General features: G+C 42.5%; 2 protein-coding genes across 2 annotated transcripts; one reads left to right on the forward strand and one right to left on the reverse strand.

The window, feature by feature from the left end:
• The first annotated feature begins 275 nt into the window (after positions 1-275).
• On the forward strand, positions 276-1,877 carry rag2 (recombination activating gene 2). The gene has a single exon (XM_075470934.1). The coding sequence runs from the start codon at positions 276-278 to the stop codon at positions 1,875-1,877; it is 1,602 nt and encodes a 533-aa protein (XP_075327049.1).
• Positions 1,878-5,198: 3,321 nt separating this feature from the next.
• rag1 (recombination activating 1) lies at positions 5,199-9,337 on the reverse strand. Its single transcript, XM_075470935.1, has 3 exons — positions 9,003-9,337; positions 7,786-8,912; positions 5,199-6,946 (listed from the first exon to the last, which is right to left on the reverse strand). The coding sequence occupies exons 1-3, from the start codon at positions 9,335-9,337 to the stop codon at positions 5,199-5,201; spliced, it is 3,210 nt and encodes a 1,069-aa protein (XP_075327050.1).
• Positions 9,338-15,342: the final 6,005 nt, after the last annotated feature.

The raw sequence follows: 15,342 nt of genomic DNA on the forward strand, positions 1-15,342 counted from the left end.
ACATATATAGATATTAATATTTGTTTTGTGGTCATAACACATGTCAATAGTCATAAACATAAAGAGTAGAGACTTATAGTAAGTATGTATGACTGTGCGCTGCGTTTTGGGGCGTGTGTGTGTGTGTATATTGGAATTGCAACGCGTCGTGGTCGTTCACATGTAATAAACAGGAAGTAAGAATTTAAAACCCCTGAATGAAAACTAACAACAGCTGACTGATACATTGTGTTTGTGTGTTTTATTTCTGTTTTGACGCAGACACCTGGTGGATTATGACCCTGCAACCATTAACTCCAGTCAACTGTGCAAGCCTCATACAGCCCGGTTGCTCTCTGCTGCAGCTGGATGGGGAAATTCTCCTGTTTGGCCAGAAAGGCTGGCCAAAGCGCTCATGTCCGACAGGCGTATTTGGGGTACGCTTTAAAAGTGGTGAAATGAAGTTGAGGGCCATCTCCTTCTCCAACGACTCTTGCTACCTTCCTCCCCTACGTTGTCCAGCTGTCTGCCGCCTTGACCCCTATGACGGGCTTCCGGAGAGTTACCTCATACATGGTGGCCGCACCCCGAACAATGAGATCTCATCGAGACTGTACCTGCTGAGCATGGATAGCCGTGGCTGCAACCGCAAATTAACGCTAAGATGCAAAGAAAATGAATTGGTGGGAGAAGTGCCGGGAGCTCGATATGGTCACACAATGAGCATGGTTCAAAGCCGTGGGAAGACAGCATGTGTGCTGTTTGGGGGTCGCTCCTACATGCCTGCAGGAGAGCGGACCACCGAGAGCTGGAACAGTGTCGTTGACTGTCCTCCTCAGGTTTTCCTGTTTGACCTTGAGTTTGGGTGCTCCTCTGTTCACACTTTACCTGAACTCTGTGATGGACAGTCCTTCCATTTGGCTCTTGCCCGAGAGGACTGTGTCTACTTCATTGGAGGTCACTCGCTCACATCTGGTTCACGTCCGCCCCGCCTGTTTCGCCTGCGTGTTGAGCTCCTGCAGGGCAGCCCCTTGCTTTCCTGTGACACGCTGGACACTGCCTTATCCATCTCCAGTGCCATCATTACACGTACAGGTCCCACTCACAGATATGTCATTGTGGGTGGATATCAGTCAGATTCTCAGAAGAGGATGGAGTGCAGCACAGTGATTTTGGATGAGAAAGGAATCCATTTTGAGACTCTAGAACCCCTCAAGTGGACCCCAGACATTATTCACAGTCTCACCTGGTTTGGTGGCAGCGCTGGAGAGGGATGTGTCCTCCTTGCTGTTCCCACCGAGGGAAGATCATCCCAATCCGATATGCATTACTTCTATCAGGTGACCTTCCCAATGGAGGGAGAATCCAACAAGGACGAAGGAACCCAGGCCTGCAGCCAGGAGTCGACAGATTACGACAACTCCACTCCTCTCGAGGACTCAGAAGAGCTTTATTTTGGTCGTGAGCCACATGAGCTGGAAGCCAGCAGCGATGGAGAAGGTGACACTTACAATGAAGAAGACGAGGAGGATGAATCACAAACAGGATACTGGATCAAATGTTGCCTTGGCTGTCAAGCGGACCCAAACACTTGGGAACCATATTACTCCACTGAGCTCCATCGACCAGCCATGATTTTCTGTTCCAGAGGGGAGGAGGGGCATTGGGTCCATGCCCAGTGCATGGAGCTGTCTGAGACCATGCTGCTCAGATTCTCTAAGGGCAACAGAAAGTACTTCTGTATGGACCACGGAGGCCTGCCCTACCAGGAGATGACCCCACCTCGACAGATCATTCCCCTGAAGCGCACCTCCATGAAAGTCAAAGACAGAAAAACACCTCTGAAGATCAAGATGTCCCCGGCCAAAAAGAGCTTTTTCAAGAGGCTTTTCGACTAACTTTATTTAGTATGTGTATAGATTCTCATTATTATGGTGGATTTCAATGTTAATTCTTGTTTGCATTTGAGTATGGAGATTTTAAATTATGTAACCAAAATAAAGCAAGATTCTGAGTATTACATCCAGTCCAGGCTTTGGCTGTGGAAACTGTTCATTGTTATTCTACATTTGATTATAGATTATTAAGCTGTAATGAATTATTTGTGATTAGGAATATAATTTGATATACTTCCTGTTGAAATTAAAGCTGGCAGTTACTTCATGAAATGTGTGATGAAAATAAAGAAAAAAAATCATTTAACTTTGTCTTCATTTAGTATTTAGTACCATACTTGTGTTTTCTGATCAGGCTGTTAGTGTTTGTTGTTTCTTTTGTATGGTTAAATAAAGGTTCTCAAAATCCAGCCACGGGACACACTTTGTTAACCGGAAAACTGCTTATTTACTTATAATATGTATGGTTATGTGACAAAATAAGTGCAGAACAAAAAACTACATGGCATTTTTCTATAAAATATCCCCCTCACCATATCAGAAAATACAAAATGTCTACTATTAATGGAAGTATTTTCAAGAAATGAAGCAGCCATCTCCCAAAATCCTTAAAAAAAACAAAAAAAAACTTTTAACCTGGCAATAAAAATGACAGTTACAAATATGAACTACCACACTGAACAGAAACATCATGGACACAAAATAGCAAACTTGACACATTACTTACTGAGTGACAGAGGCTACTCTGCCCAGGTTAGGTGTGATGTTAAATCAATACAATGTATTTTTACTACACTACGCCCCTGTCAACCTTCAGCTTTGCCTACTTAACAAGAGTCTGACTGGTTAGGAATGACAACATGTAGAAAACTACTGGTTGCATGGAAGTGATAGAACTTAACGAGTGTGGCAGGAATTCAATTCAAATTTGCTTCACTGGCACAAATGTCACAATTTGAGTTAGGTTCTGTCACGTCTACAAGTGCTGTTGGGTAAAGCTCCAGATTTAAGTGGACAACTCAGCAGTTCACTGTGGAACTGACATGGAAGAGCCACTGCATAAGGAAAAAATTTCGAGAAAAATAGATTTTACTTTGTTGGAGCTCTGGAATAAATATAAAGTGATCTTACTATAAGAATAATAAAGCAACACAGAGCATAATAGTCCTCCTCAAATGCTGTGAATGTTTTAGAAGCTATAAGGATCGGCACGTGGTAAGCTTAAGAATTTGCTAAGAAGAGAAAGCCATTTAGTGATAGTGTGCTTGCCTTTTTTGTGTGCTGGCTCCCTAAATTGGCACTTAATCACCAAAGCTCTAAGAACTTCCAATCTAAATTAACACTAATCGTGGCTATTAAGGCCAAATACAGCCTACCTTGATTGATGTTGTTTTTTATTACATAGATAATCATTGATGAATCATGACCATTATGTATAACCATGATGGAAGAAAAACTCCGGCCTTTCTTTTTTCTTAAAGTTATTTAATCTTTTATAAGGCATTTCAATCTGTGTTTCTAGCTTGTGTTTTTATTGGCTGTCTCGCGGTGTAGGAAGTAAAGTAAAGCAAGGAGTTGTTGAAATGGTCATCAGAGTAATCCCACCATAATTCTGTGCAGTTGATAAAACTTTATAATTCTATGAAATTACTTCCACATTTTTTTAAATCAAGACGATCAAGTCAGATTTCATCTTTATTTAATCGTTGGTTAAAACAGTGGCAAAAAAGTACAAACTTCATCCACAAAAAAATCATTTCTCATGAAGATGTTGGTTGTCTGGGTCAGTGACACCACAGCTGTAAAAACAAAGACAAAACAAAATGTGGAAAAAGTACTGTAGCTTTAGTGTAACAATGGCTGTATGTAATCAAAATCACGAGAGGAAATCTTATGCAAACCCAGCAAGCGGTTCACCTGATATTTAGTGTATGTGAAGAAGCATAAAAAAAGGAAATACACTGTGAAATTTGAACAAGTGGAATATTGTGAATCATCCATCATCCATTACTTTGGAAATGCAATTCATTATGGCAAAAACAAACATGAGACAAGTTGCAATCTAATGCACTCTAAAAAAAATGGTGCTATACTAGGACTCATACAACTGTCCAATGAAATGTGAATATTTCACTGCGGTCATATGGTTAAAGTTATGACAGTAAAATAAAATCAAGCACTCAATCAAGTAAGGAAATAAAATTGCCTGTCACAATTCAAAATGGTGAGGGCAGATAGAGACAATATAATCAATCAATCAAACAAATAAAGTTGCCAACAAATCAGTTTACATCAAGTCTTTCTGTCTCCCGTCTATCCTTCTCCTCTGTCAACAGTGGCAGAGAAGAAATACCAGCTGAGAAAAAGAGGCAGGTTACACAAGGAAGCTGAGAAAAATCCCTGCTTGCCAGATAGTCCATGGGGAATTAAGCTCTGTAATGGACCATACTGTATTTCTATGATATCAACAAAAAGGTCAGTAGATGTTTTATTTCATGAGAAGAATTCAAATAAGTACCATCTATTCTCCACTGTGCAAAAACTGAAAGAGATGAAAAAAAAAAGAAGAAAAATGTCTCAAAGTGACCTGGCATCTTTTCTAGCCCTCAGGGACCCCACGATAAAGCACTAAAGTAATCTATTTCAGAGGGCTCTCATGAAACAAAGAACATTTGGGTCTCTGTGATTGCATTTTCCTCCAGCTAAGATGATATATTAATACAATGGCCACAAATGTGGTCTTTTTAACACAATTTCACTCCATGACTTACAGCTCTTTCATCTGTTTCCATAAATATCCCCTCCATATAAATTCATAAATGTGCCATATCCTTGCAATACAATAAAATGCACCATATTTCACACGGCAAAGATTTTAGGGAAGTGGGGAAAAAGAGAAAGTTGGGAGTTTCTTTTACAGTAAGTTCCTCTGCTGCCCCATCTTTGAAGCACAGTAAATGTTAGTTAACAAACCAAAGTCATTCAAAGACAAGTCATTTTAAAACAAGTAAAGCACACATTAGTGAGTGAGGTACAGGTTTTTTTCAAACAATTCAGAAAATGATTCCACTCGAGTGCAAAACATTGGTTATTGAAAGAAAATATTTTGAAATATACCACAGTAAAAGATTGCGTTTGCAGAGATAATTGAAAACACTTGTAAAATACACCAGAGTTGGGGCCAAAGCATGATGAGACTCCATTTCACTATCATTCTAAACATAAATCAAAAGAAAGTAAGAATATATAAACACAGAGGTAAATGACAGATTTTAATAACTCTCTTAAAATCAATCAAATGTAAATTGTTAGCAATAGGAAAAATCAAAAATCAGTGACTTCCAGTGATATGTCTTCATCATCCTGGACTTCTACTGGGTCTATTGTGGCCTGGAATGCTTTGGCAGAGTCCTTATGAGCCTCCATGAACTTCTGCAAGTACTTAGAGGTGTAGAGCCAGTGATGTTTCAGCACATCCACCAGCTCAAAGGCCTTTGACTGACGGGCATTCATCTTCCTGAAACGCCTGAACAGTTTGTTTGCTGACTCGTTCCCCTCGCTAGCCCAGGCCCCTATAGATCCATCTCTCTCAATGATTTCAGGCACATGAGCCAGGGTCTTGTGCAGGTAATTGGTTATCTTTCCATTGTACCTATATTTGAAGGTAGAGGAGAGGAGGTCAGCAAAGCGCTGGGAGTTAAAGCTGTAGCGGCACAGCTGGTCAGGGCATTCCTTGGCTGGGCAGGTGGCACGCCACACAGGCTTCATCTGGAGGTAGAGCCTCATAAGCTCCCTTAGGGCCTCTCTCCTCTCTTCTGAGGGCACCAGTTCACACACCACCTCCACAGCCTCCAGGGTCATTAGCTTACGAGCATAGTTCCCATTCATCCTCATTACTGGTTTAAGCTTAATGTTCTTCCTCAGCTGTTTATCTAAGGCTGCTCTCCAGCTTCGCCGTTCCTCCCGACTGGGGTTGACCTTTTTGAACACCTCCCCAATCTCGTCCTGGAAGATTTTGTAGAATTCAGTGGCATTGCCAATGTCGCAGTGTAATGCATCTAATGTGGGCTGCATCTCCATGAAGGGCTTGGCAGAGACTCCTTTGACTCTGTCTCGTAGCTCATCCGCAGACTCAGAAAATGGATTTGTTCTCCATATTTCATAACGCTCTAGGTTCTCATCATGATTGCGGGTGATGGAATGTAACACCATGTTTTGGGCAGCCTCTGGACGAGTGGAGTCACACAGAGTGCAGACATAAGTGGACCCGGAAGCCTCCATGCCCTCCATATCACGCACCATTTTTTCATCGTATCCCGTGCCCCTGAAGTGGAAGCGAAAGGAGCGCAGCATGCCTCCCATGGACAGGATGAGCCTGCTCTCCTTCATTGCAATACGCTCTGCAACTATTGGCCCCAAGACAGCTGTGAGAGTTTCATGGTCTGACTCATCCACAAACATCAGGCAAAGGGGCTTACAGGAAAGTTCTGAGTTTGGTTTGGGCTCTCTGAAAATGGTAACCTCTTCCTTCTCATCCTCTGCCTGGAGAGACACAGACATAATAGTGAACGAGAAGCGGACAACCTTCTCAGGCACGGCTGGTCCTCCACCATGTTTCTCGCTAACATCACCCATGCCATCACAGCATTCCTTGATCATGACGCTGAACCCTGAGGTGCACGCGCTGTCTTCCATCCCGCTCTCTCTCAGCCCCTCCATTATGTCCTCCTCCACATCCTTTAGTGCCGCCACCAGTGCCACATCATAGCGAAAGCGCCGAGTGATGGTGTCAGCTGGGGAGTCATCCAACGAGGACGTCCATCCAGAGAGCCCATTAATAATGCCAACATTGCAAGATGTGGACACATTCTTGAGAGCTGGCTGCCATTCAAACTGGTGAAAGCCAGGGAGGAGCTCCCTCTCTGCAGCCCGGAGGGTGTGCAGGGGCTGAAAGATCTGGCGACCACTTGTGGCTTTGACAGTCCGATACATCTTATGATACTGGCTGCAGCTCAGGAAAGTGTTGACCCGAATGGCCAGACACACTGCAGGACTCAATCCAAAGCCTCTGCCTGCAGAGACAGAAAATGAAAGGAGAGGGGATTTCAGAGAGGAATTGAAAGAGGCTAAATAAGAATATCAAAAAAGCAAAAGGAAAGGATTGACATATGAAGAGAATTACTTAATTCCAAATCACAGCAGCCCATTTCCAGTGCTTTGAAAAAGACATGCTGAGTCTAACATTTCCTCCTCTGATTTAACACATTTAAAGTAATTTTGACACGGAAACAGAGAGCGTTGCAAATTTAAAACCAAATGTGAATGTATCTCTGTCAAAAATCCACAAACCCACAATTAAAAAAATCCAATATTTCCTCATTTCCAAATGTTACAAGGGGGCAGGGGGTGAATAAGTGAAGCTGGCAAAAGTGATGTATTGGCTGCAGATGAAAACAGACACCAGCTGGCTTCTAATCCCCAGAGAGGAGGATGGTGCTGTCTGTGTAATTTGCAGATACAAGGGCTGCTGATGTTGTTTTGATTCTAACAGCCCCTTCACAAGAGTTGTTATTGTGTGTTAAAGGGAGTGTGAGAATGAGAGACTGACAGACAAGATAAGTGAAAGTGGGAGAGAAACGGGGAGGAGTAGGGCGTGTTACAGTGATGTTTTAATAGACAGAGATGGACAATAATGAAATGCTTTTCAATTCAAATTCCAGAAAACCTTCTTCTCTCCCCTCAGCGGTGAACTTTTCAACTCACTGTTATTTATGAGATGACTGTATACCTCAGAGGTAGGTGAAAATATTAATGAGTAAACACAATCATAATTAATGTTTGTTTGTGTCCCTTTCTCGTGGTGATGCATGGTTTCATGCACTAAACAAAAGGCTTAAAATAGCTTTCTTACCTTGCATCATGGCCTCTAGCTCATCTGCCTGCCGATGTTCATTCCCAGATCTCAGTGCGAGCAGGAAAAGTGTCAAACACACAGACTTCAAATCACCGCCCTCCTCTTTGTCAGCAAACACCTTCACCTGGTTCTTCAGATCCTTCAGTCGATGTTTCTGAGCACGACGGGTTAACGAGAGCAAGTGCTGCCGGGGTCTTCCTCCTTTATTGGCTAGCAGGTAGTTGTCAAATTCTGATGAGTGTTGGTTTGCATCTTTCTCCAGCTCGTGGCTCAGACAGTGTGCCTTAAATAAGTCTAGTCTCACATGCTCGCCACAGCCGTCACAGGGGCAGAGCAGCGGCAGGCAATACAATGCTGATAAAAAGGTTTTGGCAGGAGGAATGAGATCATCAGGGGCACAGGAAAAGTTGCAGGCAGGGCAGTGGGGTCCCAGAACGTGAGTAAATTTTATGATGCAGCTGCGGCAGAAGAGGTGCCCACAGGGGGACTGAACTGGATCAGAGAGCAAGTGGTCACACACCAGGCAGGTGAAAGAAACAATGAAGTCTACAGGGAGCTTCTCGGCGATTAACTTGGTACTCAGGTGGTCTCTCTGGCAGTGTGTGATGTTCCTCACCCACTGCTCTCTCTGGATGCCGGTTTTTCGCCAAGCTCTCAGTGCAGGACCGTGTCGGTCTCCAAAGGGTCTCAGAGCTCTCTTCTCACCAATTGCAATGCTGTCACCATGGTCCCACCTGGTCCTTTTAGCCAGACTCTGGGCTCTAGGAAGGACTTTCCTCCTCTTCCTCCCAGTCCTTTGGAATGACGATTTCCTGGGGGAGCAAAGGTGGCAGTGGAAAGAGTGGGGTTTCCAGTCAGGGACTTTTGTTCTGGTGAAGCTGCAGACTCCCCCACCTCGTATGGCAACCATCCAGCAGCGATGACAAAAGGAGAGAGGGTGGATAGATTCTGTGTCCTCTGTCACATCCACTTTAAAAACTTTCAGGATGACCTCTGGCCAGCTTGTGAACTTGCAGCCCATTTTACGCAGTGCACATTTGCTCACCTCGTCCAAATCTCCATTAACATCATGCACTGGTCCTTTGACTTTTCTCAGGGCCGATCCACAGACACGGCACAAGCACCTTCACAGAGGAAAAAACAGCGTTGTCAGATTCTTCAAAACGAATGCATGTAACAAAGTGGCATTTCTTATAAATGTAAAAGATAATCACCTCAGGTGGTTCATGTGGGTGTCCATTTCCTGTAGCTTCATATCTACTCTCCTGCCAGGGCCTTCCACATTTTCTTTGCTTTTTCCCCCCAGGCATAGTTTCATAACACTTGCTGGACCCACACCATGATCTCCCACTACTTTTGGTCCTGTAGGAGGTGAGATTCCTATTGAGGCTCCCCTTTCGTGCAGTGTCTCACAGGGTAGAGGGGCCTTCTCCATGGATTTCACCCTGAACAATTTAAACTTCCACTGGGAGAACTTAGAGTGTGGGTGGTGGAGCTCATCAGGCATGGAGGATCTTGGGCCATCGGTCTCTGGATCTTCTGCTGCCATGATGTAAATCAGATGTTAGACCCTGGAAAGCGGGGCTAAAGAAAAGAGACGAGAGAATAGCCTCATTTGATGCTCTACAAAAGAATGAAAATAATTCCAGCTGTCTGTGAGATAATGGACACACAGAAGAGACTTGCAGGTTCAAATCCCCCATGAGGATTGGAACTTAGAGCGTTATCAGTACTGAGCACATGACACTATCTAAAGCTTTACTTGATTCCTGTTGAATTTATACTCTATGCACCCCGAAATCCCACTGAACAGAGAGTAGTGAGCTCTGACCTAGACCGTTGAATTATAAGATAAGTGGCATTTAGACCTTGTGTAAAATGCATGAGACAAGCACCGGAAGATCAATACACACCAAAATCTTCATTTCTCTATTCTTCAAACCCATCACTCAGTGTGCAATCCTGTCTTTTTTCCTTTGACACAGCAAGTTTTCTAAATTGAAAGTTATCCCAGCAAGGATGTCAGTCATTTATATTCATCATTTTCTTGGCTATAGATAAAAGTTGGAGCCCTGAGAGCCTCCGACTGGCATTTTAAATGCAAGGAAAATTCAGAGACACAAAAAGCCTATTTCATAAAAGATAGATATTGACCAAATGGAGGAGAATAAGAAAACAAGAAACCATCATATTGAATAAACATTGTTTTTAAATAATGATTCAAAACAAAACATTGCTCAGTTCAGAGGATTCACTTCACCACAACACAGGTAAGATCAATGATAATGCTGCATTGATGGACCTTATTTTATCTCCTCTCATACAATCAAGGTTCCATTACCAGCTCTGAAAGTAATGCAAACAATCTTAGACACAATTCTGTCAATTTTAGAGTCTTACCATCTCACAGATATGGCACACACTTTGAAGATTCTTCATTTTATCCATTTTTTAGTGTTGCTCACTTGCTTTTTTTCCCTTGGAGGTTTAAATCTGTCAGTCTCCTCCATTTCCTGGCTCTCTGTCTGCTTCATATGCTGAACTCTCATCTGAGATGAACAGCTGAGCCTGTATGCATGTGTATCAGCTGGGCTCTTACCTTGTTTTTCAGTCTCAGTTGGCATCAGCTCCCTTGGGGGCTCTTTCCGCACGGGAGCACAAGGGAGGCCTTGGAGCCAGGCCCGTCAGACTACATATACTTTATATGTTTTAGAGTCAATATCTGTTTGGAGCTTCTGTAACCAGGAGTTGTGGTTTCATACAGTGGGAATGCTCCATTGTGTGTTGTATTTATACCCGACCCATGATGGGATCCCAACAGTCAACTCCTGCCACCTGAGCAGCTGACACACACACACACATACACACACACACACACACACACACACACACACAAAAAACAAGGTCGACCCCAAAGAGCAGTTGCAACAGTTGCATGTACAGAATCCATCAGCAAACCCCCAAACAAACAACCTTTTTACCACAACACACTGATCCTCAGCTCCTCATATCCATCTGCAGGCTTGCCTCGTCCAGGTGGCCCCAAAGAGAAAGAAACCCCGGTAAACTTTAGAAAAGGCTAATAGTACAGAAACCCTGCAGAACACACAATAGCTGATCTAAAAGAAAGGAAACTGAGGAATTAATTTTTAGGGTGAATTGAATAAACAAAATATAATAGGAATTCTAGTACTAATAATGACTCTCTTTGTTATTGCTGTCATTTCAATCTTTTGTAAATCAAAATGACAAAAGAAGCCACACAAGTGAGTTACATCAGCATGTGTTAACTTGGCAGTTACTATTTCAATAAATGACATTTTCAGAGCAACACAGATGACTTTCGATGGTGCAAAGAAGCGTCAAGTATTTTGTTTCTTAGGAAAATTGCAGTGCATTCTGTGTGTTTTGTGCACCTGTAGTTTTGTCCACTCCCTCTGGTTTAACATTAATCTCTTCAAATCTCATCTTTCTCCCACCGTTCAGAATTACTTTTAATTATACACCATCATTTGATGTAATGTCGCAGCAGGTATGCAGGGTATTTGCCCAAGATCATTCTTGTTTGTAATTATCCAGGGGATTAATCTGGTGTATGCACCACAGGAGCCTGTTTCTGTTGCATTGGATTTGCCAGCCAAGTCATTAGATACACAGTTTGTGGGCACCAAACAACAGTTGGGTCTCTCCCACTCTTGTCAGCTTAACAGGGGAGCAGGATGAATACTGGCAGGCTTTGCAGCTTATATTTGGTGCATATGGTCGAGTGTGCCCTAAGACAGCAGTTTGTGTTTGTTTGTCTGTTTCTTTTTTCTTTCTCTTTTCATTTTTTTTATTTTTTTTTTTGACAGGCACATTTATTCATAGGATATATCGAAGATCAAAGTTAGTGGCAAAAAGTGTTGTTTTCGTGGTCTATTCAAATCCATCAGACACAGCTGAGATATCTGAAGTGATTCATTACATATCCAAGAATAAGCAAATGATGGATTGTTGCAAGATGTTCCAAGCCTATTTATAGTTGATATTTAGATTTATGATGGCCAAGTAGCCACACGATTCCAAGGTAAACGACACACCTAGTTCTGTAGCAGACAGAGACAGAGCTGCAGATGTCTGCCTGACAAACAAGCAGTGACCCCCTGAGACCCTCATCTCTCTACGCCTGCTAATTGACTTGTTATTGATCAACTCAAAGGCAAGTCTGATTTATGGGAAAGAGGACTTGTGGAGACAGCCACCTGGCATGGAGAGGAGTGTTATGAATGTGAGGAGCGGACCCTGGGGGACCAAAGGCTGCAGTTTAGGAGGACATCCAGGAGTTTGCAATGCACCACTGAACTGACACCCCACACATATACGTACAAACAAGTTTGGGGAGCAGTGTGTACTAGCATGTACAGTAGCAGATGTGAGACTATTGCGGGCGCATTGCCTGTGTTAAGAAACGGGGAGGTGAGGAGAAAAGTGGGATGGGGGCTACTCTTCTGTGTTTGTGAGCCTGGGCTGGTGTAGAGGCATGACGAAAATTAAGGACGATAAAGAATAAAGGAAATGAATATGTGGTAGTCTCTCTAAGCCATCCATGGAAAAAGTTTATAGTAGTTATTTTCAGATATGTGGGTAAAACAAAGACACATGCAGAGAACAAAAGAGACATAGAGGCAAGAGGGAGGTGAATGACACAGAAGAAGGATGGGATTTTTTGCACAGGATAAATGGGCTCAGCTCAGAATGGATAACACAAAAAGGTTTACAACTGATTGCAGGCTGTGACAAGGGAAGGTAGAAAGAGATCAAGCCTTCCATGTAGAACTATGTAAGCCAAAGATCCAAAAAAAAGGCCCTCTGACAGTTCAAATCCCATAGCAGCTTAAGGAAATGTGTCAATAGTAGAAATGGACAACAAATGAATTCAACAGCAGCAGTAGAATCTCCCTCACAAGGAATGAAATGTCAGTGATGTCCACATTTGAATAGACCATCAAAAATTGCACCATGATATTTCAAAATGTCAGGAAGAATGCAGGAATCTTTGTGATTGCATTGAGGGTAAAGGGGGCTTTTCACTCTCGTATTTCCAGAGTGTGAAGCGATATATTAAGCATTTGGTATGCAAATTTTTAATTGCACTTTCATAGCACGTTCAGCAACTTCGTCAGCGTCTCCCAGACAATTCTCGGGGAAGTCAGCTCCCTCTGTCCACTTCTTCCATCTCCCATCCAGAGGCATGATTTGGTAGATTAATACTCAAAGAGGTAGACTTCAGCACACAGCTATTCATCAAAGCCATCTGCCAGAACAAACCCCTTATCCAACTACTCAAATCTCCCCTCATTCATCTCCCCATCTCTCGCTCTCAATGTCTGGTTTCCCTCATCTGCTCCCTTCTTCCTCAAGTTTTGTTAATAATCAAATACGTGATTATCCCAGTGAGACTGTTAATTAGCTGTCCCTCCCTCTGTACCACAGGTTTGTGTGCTTTCACTCGCAGAGTGACAGCCAGCTGAGAGATGCTGTCTTTAGGGTCTTGCGTGACCTTGTGTGCTTTGGCTGCCTTTGTTGTTGGCTCATCTTGACTGATGGAGCTGTAACAGAAAGAGCAGACACATGACAACATCACAGCTTCTACAAATAACACAAGCTGATGACAGCCTGACATGACAATATTCAATGTCCAGCTCTCCAAATATTCATTTTATTGGCTAATCTAGTTTTCAGACCATATCAGTGCATGCTTTCTACCTTTCCCCGCAGTTCTGTAGAGTTTTTTTGGTTTTGGACCAGGACCCTTTGTCTCTTCTGTTGTGGAGCCTTATGCAATGTGAAGAACAAGTTAAGCCACAGGTACTGTGAGTGTCCCTTTGAAGAATGTTTTTTTCAAAAAAAGAAAAAAGTGAATCCAATTACCATAGCATTATAGTCTACAAAGAGGTCAACAACATGCAGAGATTGCAGTTTGAATACATGGTAGCATGGTGGTGTAGTGTAGCTTTCTGTAGAAAGTAAGACCTGCATCTGAGCAGAACATCCAGATGGATGTTGATCCACTCACAATAAACTTGAAGAGATTAAATCCTAAGCCTGATTCAGGAGCACAAGAAAGGGCTTGGGAATCAAGACCAGTGTGTTTAATCAGAATAACAATGATCTTTAATTCTGTGTTAATTAAATGTAGATTTTCCTGATTGAAGAGTAGTCCTCTTGATGCCAGGGTCCCTCTAGTCACATAAACACATACTCAATGAGTTTGTCTTGTGTTTAATCATGTATTAGTTCTCTTTTTCCCAAACTGTCTGAGGCTGATTTACACAGAAGGTCTGTCAGCTGAAGGGTTGTATCTTGTAAACAACTACTCAAGATTTCAAATATCATTAAAGAGAGAGTTTCCTGGCTAATTGTTTAAACTGCCATGAAGGGTTGCTCCCAGACCTTTTTTTTTTTTTTTAAAGTGGTCATGCTGTGCTTTTTAAGTTTATTATTTTCCACAAGTGCCTTTTATATTTTTGATATGCGTAAAAAGACTTTAAAGTAAGCTCACAGTACACATTCAATCTAAAAAGCAACACTGCTGCTGAACTGCCTGAGGCAACTTGTTTGTAGTACAGGTTTTTTTTATTCCTCTAGTTAATGACATCACCATGAAACGTATTTGCATCATGCAGATCAATCCTCTGACCAATCAAAGCACACTAGGCTCCTCAGATAGAGAACTTTAAAAAGAGGAAATAGAATTAAAGGAATCAGACAGAAATGATGAGAAGTCTAAATCACGGGTGTATGAGGAAAAAACATGCATCTTTTAACATTAAAGCACTGAAACCTATTATAACAGAGCCATGAAGTAAAACTAATATCCTGTAAATAAGCGCTGTATGCGTTCTTTAAATGAAATGAGACTGATGGTACACTTTTAATAACGAGTAAGATTTCACAGCATTTGTCTCTTAACTGCACTTTCTATCTGTTTCCCCTCTTCACACACTTCCTCAGTCACCTTCCATCAATGTAATGAGCAAATCATGGCCTCTAGGGAGAGATGTAGAAAGAAAAAATGGTCCCATTATGTGTTAAGCAGCTGGAAAAGAGCAGAGTTGTTGTCTGTCAACTCAAACCTCCAACTGTCCGTGGTCTTAACTTTCCATCAAACACAAAGAGGTCTTTTCTCACGCTGTGAGCTTATTATTTCCTTGTCTTTTGCATCAAGTCCATTGCAGGAGATTTTAGGACAGCTGTGCCCTTTTTCACACTAGTCCTGCCAGAGCTCAGACAAGGGAACAATGGACACAGTAGCTCATGCAGATTTGGGCCTGATTCAGAGCGACTTGTCTTAAACCTTATGTGTGGAACGCAGTAATTATAGTGGATGAAGGTAGGGGCTGTTAAGGATGCTGTGGATAGGTGGGTGCCTGTGCAAGGAGGCTATTGTCATTTGGCAGCCATTCCAGTTGGAGAGAGAAACGACTGCTGGAGCCAGAGCCTGGGTGGGGGAACATTTATCAACAAGTCATCGCAATGATTCATATGATCCAACAGGGAGTTATTATTTTACCA

The sequence above is a fragment of the Odontesthes bonariensis genome, chromosome 7 (assembly GCF_027942865.1).
Source record: "Odontesthes bonariensis isolate fOdoBon6 chromosome 7, fOdoBon6.hap1, whole genome shotgun sequence".
NCBI lineage: Eukaryota > Metazoa > Chordata > Actinopteri > Atheriniformes > Atherinopsidae > Odontesthes > Odontesthes bonariensis.